The sequence below is a fragment of the Neopsephotus bourkii genome, unplaced genomic scaffold (genome assembly GCF_033783945.1).
Source record: "Neopsephotus bourkii isolate Nb327-2 ecotype Australia unplaced genomic scaffold, CSIRO-AGI_Nbou_v1 NB_168, whole genome shotgun sequence".
NCBI classification, from domain to species: Eukaryota; Metazoa; Chordata; class Aves; order Psittaciformes; family Psittacidae; genus Neopsephotus; species Neopsephotus bourkii.
The window spans coordinates 2821690-2838921 of record NW_026900684.1 but is presented as its reverse complement, the minus strand read 5'-3'; the positions used below and the strand labels follow the sequence as shown (position 1 = coordinate 2838921).

At 36.7% G+C, this 17232-nt stretch overlaps 1 protein-coding gene and 1 long non-coding RNA gene across 6 annotated transcripts in view; both read right to left on the bottom strand.

Annotated features, from left to right (window-relative positions):
- Positions 1 to 1171: 1171 nt before the first annotated feature.
- LOC133221866 (uncharacterized) overlaps positions 1172 to 17232 on the bottom strand; it is a 120322-nt gene continuing 104261 nt past the window's right edge. The window contains exon 2 of the long non-coding RNA XR_009728080.1: positions 1172 to 5421. This is a non-coding gene — a long non-coding RNA (uncharacterized LOC133221866). The remainder of the gene's footprint in view (positions 5422 to 17232) is intronic.
- Positions 7116 to 17232, bottom strand: part of SLC7A2 (solute carrier family 7 member 2) — a 53322-nt gene continuing 43205 nt past the window's right edge. For 4 of the 5 annotated variants that reach the window (XM_061370931.1, XM_061370936.1, XM_061370927.1 and 1 more), the window contains exons 6-12: positions 16683 to 16902; positions 13803 to 13942; positions 10417 to 10519; positions 9544 to 9749; positions 9069 to 9235; positions 8073 to 8181; positions 7116 to 7522 (exon numbers count right to left, since the gene is read on the bottom strand). In XM_061370931.1, coding sequence (XP_061226915.1) covers positions 7335 to 7522; positions 8073 to 8181; positions 9069 to 9235; positions 9544 to 9749; positions 10417 to 10519; positions 13803 to 13942; positions 16683 to 16902 — 1133 coding nt within the window. In that variant the 3' untranslated portion in view covers positions 7116 to 7334. Of the gene's footprint in view, positions 7523 to 8072; positions 8182 to 9068; positions 9236 to 9543; positions 9750 to 10416; positions 10520 to 13263; positions 13401 to 13802; positions 13943 to 16682; positions 16903 to 17232 lie in introns of all 5 variants that reach the window. The other variant, XM_061370949.1, reaches the window with a different exon arrangement.

Below are 17232 nucleotides of genomic sequence, written 5' to 3'. Positions count from 1 at the left end.
TTTCAGCCCAGTGCTTTAAATGTGATACTCGCAGAATGACTTGTTTTCATTTAAATCAGTGGCCATATTACCACTGCTTCATAGGACCCTGATTTTCAAGGTCAGTCTTGGTAAATCGTGTGTACAATCATTAATCATTTGAAATCTTTGTAAGGAATTACATAGAAGTACAGTATACTCATAGAATCACAGAATAGTTAGGGTTGGAAAGGACCTTAAGATCATCTAGTTCTGTGGAGACCATTCTCACAGGATAATGGATAATTGGTACATAAACTCTGAATAATCCTGAAAGATACAGCAAGGCCGTGAGAGTCCCGAGGAAGCTTAAGCAAGCAAGACAAGAAGCAGCTGTAATTCACTGAGTTATGAGAACTGTGGACTGCTGGCAAGCTTTCGAGGTCAAGTTCTCACACCTGTGCTTAACCAATTATGTTTTAGTCGCTAAGGGTCTTCAAGACATGTATCTAATCATAATATGCCAAATAACTGTAAGTGCCTGTAAGAAATAGTATATAAGGAGTTAAAGCTTTGTAATAAATCGGCACTTGCTGATCACATTGATCGTTCCTGCGTTGTCCGTGACTCCCGCGTCAACATAGTTCTAGTTCATGCTTTTGTTCTCCCGATATAACCACACTACTGTTCAAAGTTGAGGGAGTTATTTTCTTTTTCTTTCCCTCCCTTCCCCCCAGAAAAGAGAAAAAAGAGACAACAGGGTTTTTTATCCATCCAACTTTGAGGCTAGATGCTGCCAGGGCAAGGCTTGGTGCTTCAGAACGTTGAGCACCATGAATGCTGAGAGCTGTTCACTCCCTCTGGAAATCAAACCTGTCATCAGCTCTGGTTTGGCACCATAAGACACAGTGCCCAAATCAAAGGGTGTTATTCTCTATTTCAGTGTCTTCCTGAGGTCTTGAAAGCAAGTATGAAACAAACACTGCTACTATCCCCATCTCTGGACTACTGCAAAAATAAGACTTAAACATGAAACATGGTTGTTTTTTTTCCCTCTGTAAAATCAGACAAGTTATCATGTTTTTTATTTTAAATGATTTATGGTTTGTATGATGTCATGATGAGATAATTGACATACTAATGATAATTTTAGTGTTTACTAAAACTACAGTGGTAACAGGGGTTACAGAGAGAATTAGGTTACAGGATGAAGTACAAGTAATATTCAGCTTTATTTAAAAAAAATATGGAACAAATGCACAATCATTGTCCCATGAAGCACATTTTACAGTAAATGAAGAGCAATGTAATTTCCATCAGAATTTGGAACAAAGGTAACTAAAAATATCAGTGATTAAAACTGTATTGTGAAAGTGAAAAAACAAGCACCATATTCTTAAATATAAGCATTTTTACATTCATAAAAATTCAAGACTTTTCATTTTGGTAGAGCACTTTGATGAAATATGAATTTGTACCTTAAGTTGCATCATAATCATTCTATCTACATTTCATATGCTCAGCAGATATAATACAGAAATAATCACTACAATGTACATATGAACAAAGAGAAAAGCTAAAATGGATATGAGCACTACTGTTCTTTAAAATATAATTACTCTTAAAGATATGTAACACATTTCATGCTTTACTTTCTGGTAACACAAAAGAAAAATATCCCTCCTGAACATTCAAATCCTTTTATCCATTGTCCTGACTCCAACTAAACGTGGTAAAGCAGGAGTTTACTTGGCACCAGGCTCAATGAAAACATACAAACAGAACTTGTCCAAATGACAATAAAAATAAAGATATTTATACATATAGTTTTTAGTAATGCATGTCTATGCACAGAAACCTTCAACTTAGCTAAAGTTTTCAAAATTTCTAAAACTCGAATGCAAAACTTGTCAGGAGATGGTAAAGGCATTATAGTTAGCTTTTGAAAGGTGCAGCTACTAAAAATGCAGAGGTTCTCAAAACATATACCAGAAAGATATACTAAAGGCACAGGTAATTAAAAACAAAATACAAGTATCCTACATTATATGAAATTCCACTTACTTTATTGTATTTGTCTAACACTGAGTAATCTCAGTGCTTTAAATGAGCACACTGCAACTGGTACAGACTTCCTGGCAAGTCTAGAAAGAATTAGGACCTGAGAGCATTAAAAGGTGCTGTTAGTTTTTCTCTGTAATCAAATAACGTGTGCCAGCTGTCATGTGAATTAAATTCCTACTGTACAAAATGCACCCCCATATCAAAGGCATCACATCTGATTAAAACAATTGCACAGTCCCGCACAGATTTCTTGCACTGTCACAAATTTCACCCAGGTTGTTCTGCTTTTGGTATCTCAGGATGCTTATGGCACATTTCATATTGGCACTTATTAAAACATCCATGAAAACAGTATACCTTTCATTTCTTAAATATATATATATAAAAATATCTGCATCAATTTTAGGGGGAAGGTGGCTAGATTTGTATATTTATGATCTAATAAAATATAGAATATATATTTAAACTTTACCATGTTTTGATTCTAAATTCATTGTATCATTTTAAGTTTGTGGGTGGCATAGTTAAATTCATATGTAAGTACATAAGTTACTCTATATCACTACAATTGACATTTATTACTGATAGCACTCTAACAGCAGGTAATATAAAGGGCTTCAACACATTGTGACATAAACATGATACACAGATTTCAGGAATCTAACCAGCATTTGTTGTGAAGCAAAAACATACTATTACTAACAAAATGGGTTTATCCAGGATAAAAGACAATGACATCTAAGGTACCTTATAAAATTTCCTATTGCAGGATTTGGACTGGAATACTACAAGAAGATTGCTTCAGTTAACATGAACTATACAGAAATGTTTTATAACTCTTATCCCTCAGAACAAAAAAGATTTATTTGTTCTCCCTTAAATATGCTTTGGCTTACTTTCTTAAATCCAACTGGATAAGAATAATTCATCTATCTAAAGTCACATCCAGAATGTACCAATGCAAGTAATGTTTTTGGAGGATTTTTTCTACAAAGAAACAAAACCCCAATAAGCTACCGCCAATAATAGATACTTTGAATTAATACATACCATTGTTATCTGTACAGAACAATTTACAATATCAACAACCATGTTAAAAAATAACAATCATTTAATTCCACTGAACTCATGCTTTCAGCTCCTCTCTCTGAAAATACACATACAGTAAATGCAAGAACACAATCAGGATTTGTTTCATACACAGCTCCTGTGTAAGGACTACCATGCCATGTCCATTGCTCCTGCAAAATACCACTAAAGCATCTGGAATTTCAAGACTGCACATACAAATATAGTCCAAAATTAGCATAAATATCTGATTTCTGGCTTGTCGTGTTCTTACTCAGCCACTGCCTAATAATGACTTTAGCTATACACAAATATAAATCAGCTGTGAACAGTTGAAGCATCTGAAATACCCCATGATTTCCTTTTATATCTCAGTAGTTAGGTGGATAGTTCCTGTGCTGCAGCTGCTCCCATCTCCCTTAACAACATTTGTACAGAACACCTTCTTTTATTTTCATATAATTAATTTCTCTAAGCAGGGGGAGAAATATTCATACAGATGATATGGGAAACTGTCAATACACAAAGTGCTGACACATCCATTAGCTAAATAAGCTAGAAAATGTATTTTTTGTAATTATTTCCAAAAGTCTTAGCTAATAGTCAGAAGTGTATTATATTGACAGAATCCCTTCAAAGGAAAATTCCAGTGCAGCACAGAAGTTATTTTAACCAGTACATCAAAATAACTATGGGATAATATCAGACAGATGTGAACACATAGACAGGCATGCAAACATATATTCTATATGTTGGGCTTGGGTACGAATGGGGTCTTACTTTCACGTCACAGAACAGCAGCAGTTTGCATCTTGGGAGCCTGGCTTGCCTGCTCTGCAACATCAGCAACCATAGGAAAAAGGAAGGCTCTGCCTCCCACATGCTGAGATGTGCAAGAGATTTTAAAAGAGCTGTTTTCCACTGTAGGCTTCTAAAGAAATCATGAAAAAGCTTTACCTGAGCACTCACTTCCACAGCAACAGCATATTTTTTACAGCTGAGGATTTGGAGAGCATGGGCAAGACAAGTTAAGAATGTCCTCCAGAAGTATAAGAACTGAAGAGGCCATGCTCAACAGAGTTGTAGCTGATGAGGAAAAGCATCAGCTTCTCTATTTCAGATACTTATTGGATTAAAACCAACAGAACATACATTCATTTAATTAACTTTCTGGTTACTTATTTATAAAACCTTTGTTTTGACATATCTAAGAATTACTACATTGGGTTCCTTTCAAGAGCCTGGAAAGTCTTACATTTCTACTATTTCAAACAAAAACATACAGTTCTTCTGTCATTTTTTGCATAAAAGTGGGTCCCAGTTGAGAAGTAAAATTAAAACAGCAGATCCAACTGACATAGACAGCTCTTTCAGTTACTGAATAAAGGTATTGAAAGTTATCAATATCTCTACAAACTGCCCTGAGAATTCCTGTCCTTTCCCATCAACTGAATATTTACTTGGCATATCATCTATTTTTATTAGTCAAATGTGAGATTTGAGTCTTTCCTTAATGGCATTTGTAAAGCAATAACCAGTCGTGAAAAGAAGCGGCTGTAATTTGTTATCAGTTCTGGATAGATCAGGATGTATTAGAAAGCAGTATCCCATTGCCACCTACCCTATAGTTTTTCCTCATCCACTGAGCCCCTTCCGTTTCTGGGGACCACCAACAACAACGGACAACAGCAGCTGCAGTTAGAGGATGTATACGCTGGGGACTCAGTTACAATGCCGCTTAAAATTTTCCGATTGCTACTCCTAATGCCGTGTAGCCAGTAGAGGTCACTCGTGCAACAGCACACGTCTATCCACTGGCTGCTGTCAGCACTGCACGACCCTTCTCTCCCAGTACAAGCTGAGAAAGAAGGCATCAGGCTGAAAACCTCCTGCTCCAAGGTGAGATACCAGCCTCGGTACCCCACCTGGTTTTCTGTCTGCAGGGGTTTCTGTCAAGAAGCCTTCTGCCATTCAGCGTTTAGGCACGCTAGTGTTTTACAACAGAAGTTGTTCTAATATTAAAAAGTGTTAATCTACTGCTGTGAAAAAGGAGAAATACAGAAACAGCTTAACTATTTCCTTTTCTTTTTTTTTTTTTGTGAAATTCCAGCTATTATAAAAAAGTACTTTTCACTGTCAGCCAACATAGCTCTCATGGCATCTAAAGTTTTTATTGCTAACAATAGAGATTAACACCAATGATGAGCACTGGCACCAGATGGCAACTCTCCATGAGAAAGCCCAAGACAGGTCATACTTCAAGAAGTAATTTTTATAAATACATTCTTGCAAAATAACATCATATTGTGGAAACCTTCACTGGACTTGAGACTACTACTGGCTGAGAAAGTGTTAAAATGCCTGCGTGCCTTTGATAGGTAACATAACTTATGTTGAAAGAACAGTTTCATTTTCCCCAGCTTTAAAATCATTTTTCACCCAGCTGCAATAATTTGATTCTTTACATAAATTAGCATTTGGATAGTCTCGCAGCCCAGAAAGCCAACCGTATCCTGGCCTGCATCAAAAGAAGCGTGACCAGCAGGTCAAAGGAGGTGATCCTGCCCCTCTACTCTGCTCTCATGAGACCTCACCTGGAGTATTGTGTGTAGTTCTGGTGTCCTCAACATAAAAACAACATGGAACTCTTGGAACAAGTCCAGAGGAGGGCCATGAGGATGATCAGGGGACTGGAGCACTTCCTGTATGAAGACAGGCTGAGAAAGTTGGGGCTGTTTAGCCTGGAGAAGAGAAGGCTGCGTGAAGACCTCATAGCAGCCTTTCAGTATCTGAAGGGATGCTGGGGAGGGACTCTTCATTAGGGACTGTAGTGATAGGACAAGGGGTAATGGGTTAAAACTTAAACAGGGGAAGTTTAGATTGGATATAAGGAGGAAATTCTTTACTGTAAGGGTGGTGAGGCACTGGAAGAATGAGTTGCCCAGGGAGGCTGTGAATGCTCCGTCCCTGGTGGTGTTCAAGGCCGGGCTGGACAGAGCCTTGGGTGACATGGTTTAATGTGAGGTGTCCCTTCTCATGGCAGGGGGGCTGGAACTAGATGAACTTAAGGTCCTTTCCAACCTTAACTCTTCTATTCTACCCACATGAATGGATCTGCGGATGTAGGCTTGGCTCACAAAAAGCTGCTGTGCTAACATGTGCTTAAGGCTTCATGAAGCGCTGAAATACTGTTTTGACAAGGATGTTTTCCAGAGCCTGGTCCTCTGTTTCCTTAACCTCCCCTTCCATCTGAAAGGAAGGCTGGGATTTTGTGCATTAACTTTTCTTGAGGAGAAGCAACGTGCAACAACTAATCTGAGAAATATCAGCTCTGGCACATGATAAAGGAGAACAGAATATACAGGAATAAATGAGTAGTAAGGAAGAAAACTTGATGACTGCTGTATGTCAGTACCAAGTCATATAGTCAGGGATAAAAACCTGGCTCTTCGGAAATCAAAAGCACAATACTTGCTAAATCACATACCTAATGTCACTGTCAATACTGTGACCAACACATTATTTCCCAGATTCTTTTGCAGAAAAAAACCCAACCCATAGCTCCTCTTGGGAGTATTATTTTATACACAAAGCATATCTGAAAGGAAAGGAATTCATGTGAGTAGAAATCTGGAATACTATTTAGAGGGACTCAAGGCCTTTGAAGAACCTTTATCATTTGAGTTCTCTATGACTACTGATTAGTAAAGATAAGCAATTACTTCTTTTTACATATATATAGGATCTTCTAATTTTTGCAAACTATAAGATCTGTACAATTACCATTCATTTTGCAGATACCTTCCAGCCTTGTCTGGAATTTGTCTCCCATGTGAATTACATCTGTAGAAAGAAGAGAGCTATCAGATTGCAACCAAAACACGTAACAGAGATAAGGAGAAGGCATCCAATATTCAGAACTTCTTGAAGGCAGCTCTAAAATTCTTTGTATTTTATGATTGCCCATGATTTTGGATGATAGTTCAAACAATACGTCCAAAATTTTGCTTGCCAAAGGGTATTTCTTTTGGTTGGGTTTTGTTGTTTTTTTTTTAGTTTAAATATTAATCTCCATGCTGTCAGCTTTGAAACATTGAAGATGCATTAGCAGCGTGTCCAAAATATCAGACAGGCCTTGTAGTAAACACTTTCAAGAGGCACAACGTTGGCAGAAAGCTTTTGAAATTTCAATCCACAAGTAAAATGTCAGTTAAAGGTCTAAAAGACTTGCATGCTGGCATAGATTAACATTCACTTGTCCTTTCATGTGCAAGAAACTGATCACTTTCATTTGCATTTTCAGGTTCATCCACTTCTTCCACAGGGTTCTTTTCTTGCAACCCACTATTTTCTGAACAAGACTCATCATCTCCATTGCTACGATGACCTTCAAGACTGTGTCTGATACCATAGGCAAAGTAAATGAGGAAGCCTACCAAAAGGAAAACAGACAAGTAGTGCATTAAAAAATGGTTAATTATTACTTTCTCTGGCTGAACATATTTTCCAAAGCAAGTTTCTTCAGGTATCGGAATCAAAGCTCATGCTTCAGGTCTTTCCTTTTCCTATGGAAATTGCACTGTATCATCTTTGTGTAATTAAATGCTCTAGTAGGTCATGAAAACTACTGTCTCTAATTTATATCTAGATTGAATTAATACAATTTTCCACATCTTAAAGGAGAATGACTGGTATACCTGTTTGTAACAGGTTTCTGCACCACTTTATTAAGGGAAAAAATGTGGCTTCTTGAATTAGTCCTGTAACTTAGATTCTTTCTATTACCTCAAAACTGTACTTATTTTTTTGGCTGCATATAAATACTACTTCTGAAGCATGTTCTATTTTTGATGAGAAATATCAGCTGACCTTTATTAAAACAGAATTCTTTTCAAGTATTTAAATGAATAGAATCAAATGTCCTAATATGGGATCAGTGAGTTTTAATATGAAAAGTGACTGAAATGAACACAAGTACCTACCAAGTGCCATCCAGAAGCTAAACCTGATCCAAGTATCTCCACTTAATTGTACCATCAAGTAAATATTTACCAGGATACTTAATGATGGCAAAAACGGCACTAGTGGAACCTAAAAGGAAATGTTTAGTACATATGTATTAAATATAATTTCTGGCATGGCACACTTCAGTTACACAACACACACTAGAAGTGACACATCTAATCAGTAAAAAAGAATTGAGGTGGATTTTTTATTGGAATATATTAACATTTTCTTCTTCACTAGGTTTAACAACCCGTTTCTACATATCTTAGATTCTTGAAATACATTATGTTTAACATATATTTTCTAAGACTGTGTAGAAAAACTTTCCAGTTTGTACTGAACATATACTAATGAATTCCTGTTTCTACAACTGAAAAATATTATATATTTTTAATATATCCCTTCCTTCTGAAATGCCTCCCAGCTCCACTGGAGTCCTAGACCTTGACCACTGTACTTTATTATTTCTAATCTTAGAATGTAAATGAAAGCTGAAGATAAAAGGTTTATACTCTGGAGGGTATGAACTGTACTGTGGTCTATGGTATTGCCCACAGCACAGACCAGAGATTGTACACTGATCAGTTTCTGAATCATTTTCCAGTTTCTAAATACTTGAGGTCTAAAACTGCTTGAATCACTTTTGAGGATGTACCTAAAGGAATATCTAGATGATCAGTGCTGTCAGGCCTCCTTGTTATAATAGCAGCTGTTCATATCAACATCAGCGATACAGCCATTTTCTGCAGCCATGCTCCTATGCATGTTATACATTCCATCTGTGGGCAATAAAACCTTTTCTCTAGTCCTGAGAAGGTCTGGACTGGGCTGCACAGGCTCACAATTCAACCATGACCATCCACTACTCTTACTTTCACCAAAAAACCTGAAATAGTGGCAGTGCCCCTCTCCCACTTGTTAGAAGACATCCAAACGTCTCATTAGAATCACATAGAAAATATGTTATTCACCATAAAGGCCACTTTGTGCTGGTTCTGAGGCTGCCTTTGGATGAGAAGAATGGTAACTATGAAGGATGTCATGAACACAGCAAGAAGGCCAATACTCCATAGCTCCAAGTTAGCAATGGAATGATTCATGTATGTAGTGAGGACACTTAAACCACAAACCAAGCAAGCTGTGTGAAGACAAAATGATGAAAATAAGAAAAAGGTCACTTAATCTCTGCATTGATGAGGAAGATAGCTTTAAGAAGAATGATAGCAGGTCTTCAGTACGAAATGTTATTGTGAAAATGCTTAATTAAAGGAAAATATACCACACTACAGATTAGAGCCATCAAGAAGTATAAAAGCATTCTGCAGAATGACACATTAATTATGACTGAAAGAAGGCATGTTATCACTGGATTTTTAATTTTGCCTTTAGTAAAATTCCATTATTTATGTTAATGTATTACATGAGTTTGGACAGCTGAATACTTACCTAACAGACCCACTAAGAAGTTAACTGTAGTTGCAGTTTGCTCAGTAGGTAAAGTGGATGGATTAATCAGCGCCTGAAGACTGAACTGTTTCTCTTGTATCATATTTATCTGTGATTCGCTTACTGCAGATTCCCTTTCAGATGCAGCCAAAGCTGCTTTTTCTGGGGAATATTTTGGTTGCTCATAACTTAAACTGGGTTGGTACCTATGCATAAAACAAAGAACATAGTAGAAAAAAATAAAGCTTACTTTGGGATTTGAAGCAATATGACTCTAGGAGTGTATTTAAATACTAAATTATTGGCAGTAGAGGTTTAGGATTTCCCAATTTAGAAATGCACTGCAGCAGCATATATTGTTAGTCACCATCATATATAAACAAAATATGGCAACTCAATTTTTGCTGGGGCTTGGGAGGTTTTGGTACATTTTTTAAAGCTACATAAAAGCACCAAGAAGTCAGATATATGATCAGTCTCATACAAAAATAGGTGACAGAGTCTGGTGGTCAATGGTAGGGAAGGGGAGGGGGCACCTTTCTGACTTGCTTCATGTACTGTAAGAGGCCCCATAACTGGCATAAACTGAAATTTTACACCTGCCTTGTTAAAATCTAAGTATATTTTTAAAAATATGTTTTAAATAATTCACTATGGAATAACACAGTCTTCTTTTTTAAAGTGTAAATTATTGCAACAATGAATTTGAACTGAATTAAAGCTGCTTCTTAGTGATTGTCTATACACATATAGCTAATTTTTAACCATTGAGCTATCTAGCAAATAACACACTCTGTAAATGTCACTTCTGTGTATATAGTGACCAACACAAAATAAAACACAGTCGAATACAAAAGGATGTTTTTGACTCACCTAAGAATAAGGACACAGGTTGCCACAAGTGAATAAGCAAGAAGTGTACCAATAGACATCATGTCCACTAAAGCCTTTAGGTCAAACAGAAATGCCATCATAGCTAAAAAAAGAAGAGAAAGGAAAATGCTAAATTTATATGAGACTGACACAGAATCATAGAATGGCTTAGGCTGGAAAAGACCTTTCAGATCATTGAGTCCAACCATAAGTACTAAGTTTGATATTAAGACATATTGAGAGATAATATTTTAAAATCTGGCCGCTGTTTAACTTTACATTGTTTTACTGACAGCAATACGAGTGAAATCATGCTACTCCTTAAAAACATATTTTTGAAGTCATCGCCAACATTCCCAAAGCTAATTCCCTACAGCTGGGAATCTCATTCATATAGATACGCACTGATGAACCCTACAGTCATGCTGCATAATCAGGCACTTTGTATTGGACTTACTTGAATGTATTTGCATACATGGCTTCTTGTATTGTGGCTACTTTAAAAATACATTTCCATAGAATAAGGTTCAGATCCTGCAACAGAATCTCACCAAAGCTGAGAAGACGTATCCCACTGCAAAACTAAGGAAAAGTGATCTGACCCAGTAAGTGACCAGTGTGTAAAATTTCTGCTGAGGTGAAAGCGAGCTCTATGTAAAGAGGACTTTTAGGAGTTATCGCAAATAAAATAGTTTTGTAGGGGTTTTTAAATTTATTTTTTAAAATATCTTACTAAAAAGAAAAGTTAGGTTTAAGTGGCCTTCAGGAAAAGCTATCAAGTTCTCACAAGAACTAATATTAAGATCATTGAAATCAGAGGCAGAAACTTCCATGATACCAAGTGTAATTATAGCAGTCTTTGTGTTTATAAAAGTTAACACCAGTGTCTTTTGGATATTATGGAATGTCTTTTTTGTCAATGCTGTTTGCACACAGACACACATAGCTCATAGAGAAACTGGCACAAGTCGTCAGTAAATGAAAGGCTAACTCCAACTGAATTGGAGTACATGCGGTCAAAGAACCTCTTGAAATATTTGTATTCTTTAACATCATTGACATGCAGAAAGAATCTAAAAATACTTAATCTTTTGATTCCTTAGTAACCTCAACATCAAAAGAAACTATTAAACATAGTCTTTACACACTGCATGTATATATACACAGATTTTTCTATATTCAGAAATACTTTATATAATATTCATGTGATTGTTAATAAATCTGTAGGCAAGAAACAATGGTAGATTAATTTATGGTGAAACCTTGGACTGACAGAAGAACATTTTGCTATGTACAGAGTTTTGCAATCATGATTGCCACCTGTGAAAAGGTAAGTCACAGTAATAACACGTGACAATTTGCCTCAGCTCTAGTCTTTGCCTGATAACTGTAATTAAGGGGCCAAACACCTAATCTTAACGTTTCTTAAAGCTATGAAACTACCCATGCTATGTATGAAAAGACAGATAATAAAAGCTGTTGCATACATCAGTAACTATTCTGTCAAAACTATTTATGACCACACATTACCAAATATGCATCTTTTTAAAAATAGAAGAAGAAATTACTGCTTTTCCAGCAGTAGATAAAGCTGTCTCCAGGCAAGTTGTTGGCACACCAAATTCCCCAAACTGTCTAAAAGCAGTGCAAGTGATGGCTGCTGCATAGCTATAGTCAGGGCTGTGTAACCACATCAATCAGTTTACCAGCTGGGCAGTACGGTTTTCTTTCTCCCCATCATTCCTGTGATTTCAGATAAAGATGTTAATTTAATCTCACAGAACTGCACTTCCAAATTATTATAAGGGAGTATCTCAATATTATGAATTGAAATAACAAAGCCAAAACAATAAAATTAATCCTAAGCAATTTATTTGCACTCTGACCAAAAGTGACTGGTAATAATGCTTTATGTGGGCACTATCCAGACAATGCCTATGCCTTCCCACATTATTGCCAAGTATACAGCATGAGCAGTGCCAGTCTTGTGGCATCTGAGGATGACCCTGACTAGAATTATTTTATTTTCAGTTCTGAATCTCTTATTTTACATAAATTGTAGCCAGAGTTGCTAAATCTTATAAAGCATGTATTTCATATTTGAATTACATCTAGAGGTTCCAGTTTTCCTGTGTCATTAGACACCCCACTGAAATGGCAACGGAATTTGGGAACAGTTACATGTACCTTTGCAAGAAGCATGGACAAAACTGAAACACTTACATGTTAAGAATTTCTCTTTGTGAAACATTAGGCGTTGGCAACAGCTCCCAAAATGCTGTTTTGGTAAAGTGTGCATGTAAGGGATACACATATAACCCCCAAGACACACACATACCCCTCAACCACGACTTGGTAAGCCTATACAAAACCAGAATCATTTTGTTTAGCAGAAAATGGAAAAAAAAAAAAAAATCTTTGCATTTTACACAAAAGTTCATCTGGCTGCAAATGTAGATTTTTTTTTCTCATGTCTTATAATAAAACAGTGATTTATTCCCTCCCCCCCTTATACGTGTGATAAAGATATAGGTGTACATCAGACAAGGAAACCCTGTGAGAAGAGCACAAGCCTAAGGGACCCAGATTAAGTAACCAGTTTATTCACCATACAACGGGCCACTATTAAAAAAAAATCATTGTGAATTCTGTGACATTAAGGCCATCACCACCACCATGATTGGTATCACTTGGAGTTCCTACACCCTTTGATTACTCAGTAATTTTATTCCCATTGTACATGCAAGGGAAGTTAACCAGCAGCCCTTTTCAAAAATATCAAGTACCATGCACGTGCATAGAGTGTTTAAATCTCAGTTTTAAATAACACGGGCTTTGAGAGCTTACCAGAGATGACCCCTGCTGTCAAGGTGGCATAAACTGGTGCCTGCCTCTTACTCACTTTGGCAAGAAAACTAAAGAGTAAACCATCGCGTGCCATGGCAAACAGAATTCGGGGCAAAGGGAACATAGAGCCGAGAAGACTAGAACAGAAAAATGTATAGTTCAAATACAGGTTATTAAAAGCACAATGCTTTACTGGTAAACCCAACTACACAAAAACCTTGGAAGAGTTAATGGGTTTAGGTATGGTTTTGGTTTAGGCTCTGTGTTGCTGCTCTTGGTTTTTTGTTCAGTTGACTAATGTTCTTGGGTTTGGGTTGTTGTTTATTTTGACCTAGGTTTTTAAAGCACTTGAGATTAACCAATAAATATAAAATCTGTGGTAAAGAAAAGTTTTCCTGGTAGCCTACTTCACCTGGGAACAATCAGATTTGACCAATTCAGTCCAAAGCAAATCAAAGCTGCACAACAGTGGTTTATTTCCATCAATGCATTTGTTTAGCAGTGCACCTTTCTTTACAAGGATCAACTCTTAGTCTCACCTGCTACTGCACCAGACGATAGAGTAGCAACTAGTGGGGTCTTCGTTTTGGAATTGATTTGAGCTAGACATTTGAAAAGCAACCCATCCTTCGCCATAGCATAGATTACACGTGGCAGTGGGAAAATGGATCCAAGAAGACTGAGTAAAAAGCAAACACATGCAACATGGCAAACACGGTACATGCAGAGTTGAATCATGGACAAGATAAACAACGTTAATTAATGGCATGTATAGAAATAAAAATTATGATTGCAAGACAAAATCAGAAAGCCCTGTATCCCAAGATACTACAGATCAGACACAAACAGAAATGCATTTTTCTCTGTAAAGCTGATTAGCACCCCTCCCCTTTTTATTTTTATTAATTTAAGCAGTGGAATTGCTTCATCAGAGAGAATTGAGATCAGCAAAATAACTTGCCATCACTGTAGTTCTTGGGTATTAGTGGAGCTGAATCATGTTCCAGGTCACACTAACTACGCAATTAAGCCTTAGTATTCCTGGAAAAAGTCTGTCAGTCAGCAGCAGCAGCAAATCAATAAGCATTAGCAGCATCTCTTACACTCTACATTTCCATGTGAGGCTGCTAATTAACAGTAATTCAAAGTAAGCACCATGGGCACATTATTTCTTTCGATTAAAGAACCTCTAGCAAGCTTCATTAAAGATTGTTTCTTTTTTTTTTTTTAAGAAGTAAAGTTAATTAATTTAGATTTGTTATTAGCAAGACACAAAGCTTTCAGACTGTGATAACTTGAAGCTCCTTTTAAACATATTTCTTAAATTAGGTGGTTTCTTTCCCTCCAAATGAAATAGTTTTAATTAAGAAAATCAGAAACACTGAAAGGACAAAAGGAGAAATCATAGCCAGTATAACCTCTGTGGCAAGCACACTAGTTTTTAACCAGGTGAATGGTTGCCTGTCTTACTTTAGGGAATCAACTGTATCACTTACAGAAGGCACAGCTTTTACAACCACAGGTGCTACATACCTCCTATAATGCTCGTGATACACAAGCATTAAGGTCAGACACAAGAGTTAAATTTCATCGCACATGAACCGATTTTGGTGTATGAATGGCCCTACCAAAAAAGAATGTTTCCTGAACCAGGGTGACAATTGATTTTTCAAATAATGATACTGTTAAAATCCCCTGCCATTTTTTTTGCAGTTGTGGCTTTGTAAAATGTATTTATCATACCCTCATTTAAGTATACTCACATAAATAACTGAAATATTAACAAACGTCTTTACCCTGACGAAGTAAGTTCACAGCGTAACAAAGTAAGAGGTAAATATATGGACCAAAAGCAACAATTCCAACTTTTTTTCTTATTGGCGAATATGAAATACCATTTCATTCTTCTTGTTCTAATAAAAGGACGTCAGTCAACAGACTGAAAGATTAACCTACCCATATGAGTAAATAAAATTCTTCAGAATACAGTGGAGGGACCAACAGTTTGGATTTCTGAAAAAGCATCTTACTATCTCAGTTCATCTTGGGTTTCAGTATTAATTTCTTTAATCTAGTGTCTGCTTATACATCACTTTTACTACTTATCAATATAGAGGAAAAATTCAGTAAAACCCTCCAAACTGAAGGGGACAATGACAACTAGACAGAAAGTAACTAATCCCAGACTGAACTGCGAAACTACAACATTCTCCAGTCAGTCCTACAATTCTTTTAATGTAATTCTGGAATTATTGCCTTTTTCTATCACAGAATCATACAATGGCTCAGGTTGGAAAAGACCTTAAGACCATCTAGTTCCAACCACCCTGCCATGGTCAGGGATGCCTCACACTAGACCATGTTGCTCAAAGCTCTGTCCAACCTGGCCTTGAACACTGCTGGGGATGGAGCATGTACCACTTCTTTGATCAGCCTGTTCCAGTGCCTCACCACCTTATATCATCTTGCATCAAAATATTCCTTTCTTTTAAACAACTGTCCACAGCCAGTGCACTCATCTTCAGGCTAAAGCTTACAGGGTTATCTTGGAGTACTGTTAGCATTAGTGCTTCATCAGGCATGTAATTTTCCTTTGTTGAAAGACAGCCAGTATTCTTATCACTGAAGCTCATGTAAATGACTCCTGACCTACATAACCTCAGGTAGCGGACTGGCATAAGCATTTTTCTATCCCTAAATTCAAGTATCAAGCAATTTTCTATTCCATGAAAGGGTTTATACCACGTTACATTATATGTGGTGTCATATAGATAAACACATACCGATATATCTCCTGCCCTCCCTCATCTTTTTAATCAAACTAACATATTAAGTTGTTACATACATAGTTTCACAAAGGGGAATAAATTATATTTTCACAGGTATAATCTACATCTCAAATATCCACACAGATACCACAAGGATTGGTATGATATCAGAAGACAGACTGGCTACTGGAGGAAAATAGAGACAGGCAACGAAGATGAGGAGTGGAGCTAGTTAATCATCTCTTCAATTTTGCCTGCAAATACACAGAGCCCATAAAGCTGCTGAGTCATTAGGAGTATACAGCAAGAAAGAACAAAGTGGGTGAGGTTTATTTTATCAGTTGATAAAGATAACTTGCAGGTCATACGTCTGACATGGTTTAATAAAAAATACCAAAAACCAAAACCAAACAACTTTTGGATAATAAGCAAAAGAGGTAGAGCTCAAAAACAGTACAGCTCAAAAAAGGAACTTAAATTAATGCACTTACTGTGATGAAGACCTGCAAAAGTCTAAAACATGCTTATAACACTTATTGGTAATACTTTGAATGGACTGAGCCTTCAAAATGAATGCATGAACATGTATTTAAATATTCACATATAATTCATCAGCTTTTCCCAATAAAATTAGTATTTCAATGTCTTTACCTTGTAGACAAAGCACAGAGAGATCCCACTGCCACAACATACTTTGCAGGACCCCATCCAACATATTCGAAAGCGGCTGGCAGAGGATTCTCATCTAGTAGGTAGTATGGCATCATAAGTGTCAGTGCAGCTGAAACTCCAAAATAGGCCATGAAGCAGACAAGCAGGGACACCACAATTCCAAAGGGTATGGCTTTCTGAGGATTCTTGACCTCTTCTCCTGAAAAAGAAGGAAAAAAAAATGCCCCACCACAGAGTCTTACTCATTTTCATCTTCAGCTTTAAAAGATAACACCAGAGACAAATCATCCATTAATCTAAAAAAACATGGGAATCATATTTATAATAGAAGTTTTAAAAACCTGTAGAAAACAACCTAAGTGACACAGAACAACTCTCAGTATTTTGTTGCCAGAATAGCATTGAAAGTAGAGGTAAAATAAAGGACATAAAATGCATTGTATATCTAGGGTATTCAAAGACTATCATTTCTAGTTATTTACCTCCAATTTGTAAGTTCAATGTACTCCTTTCCTATTAGCCATACACA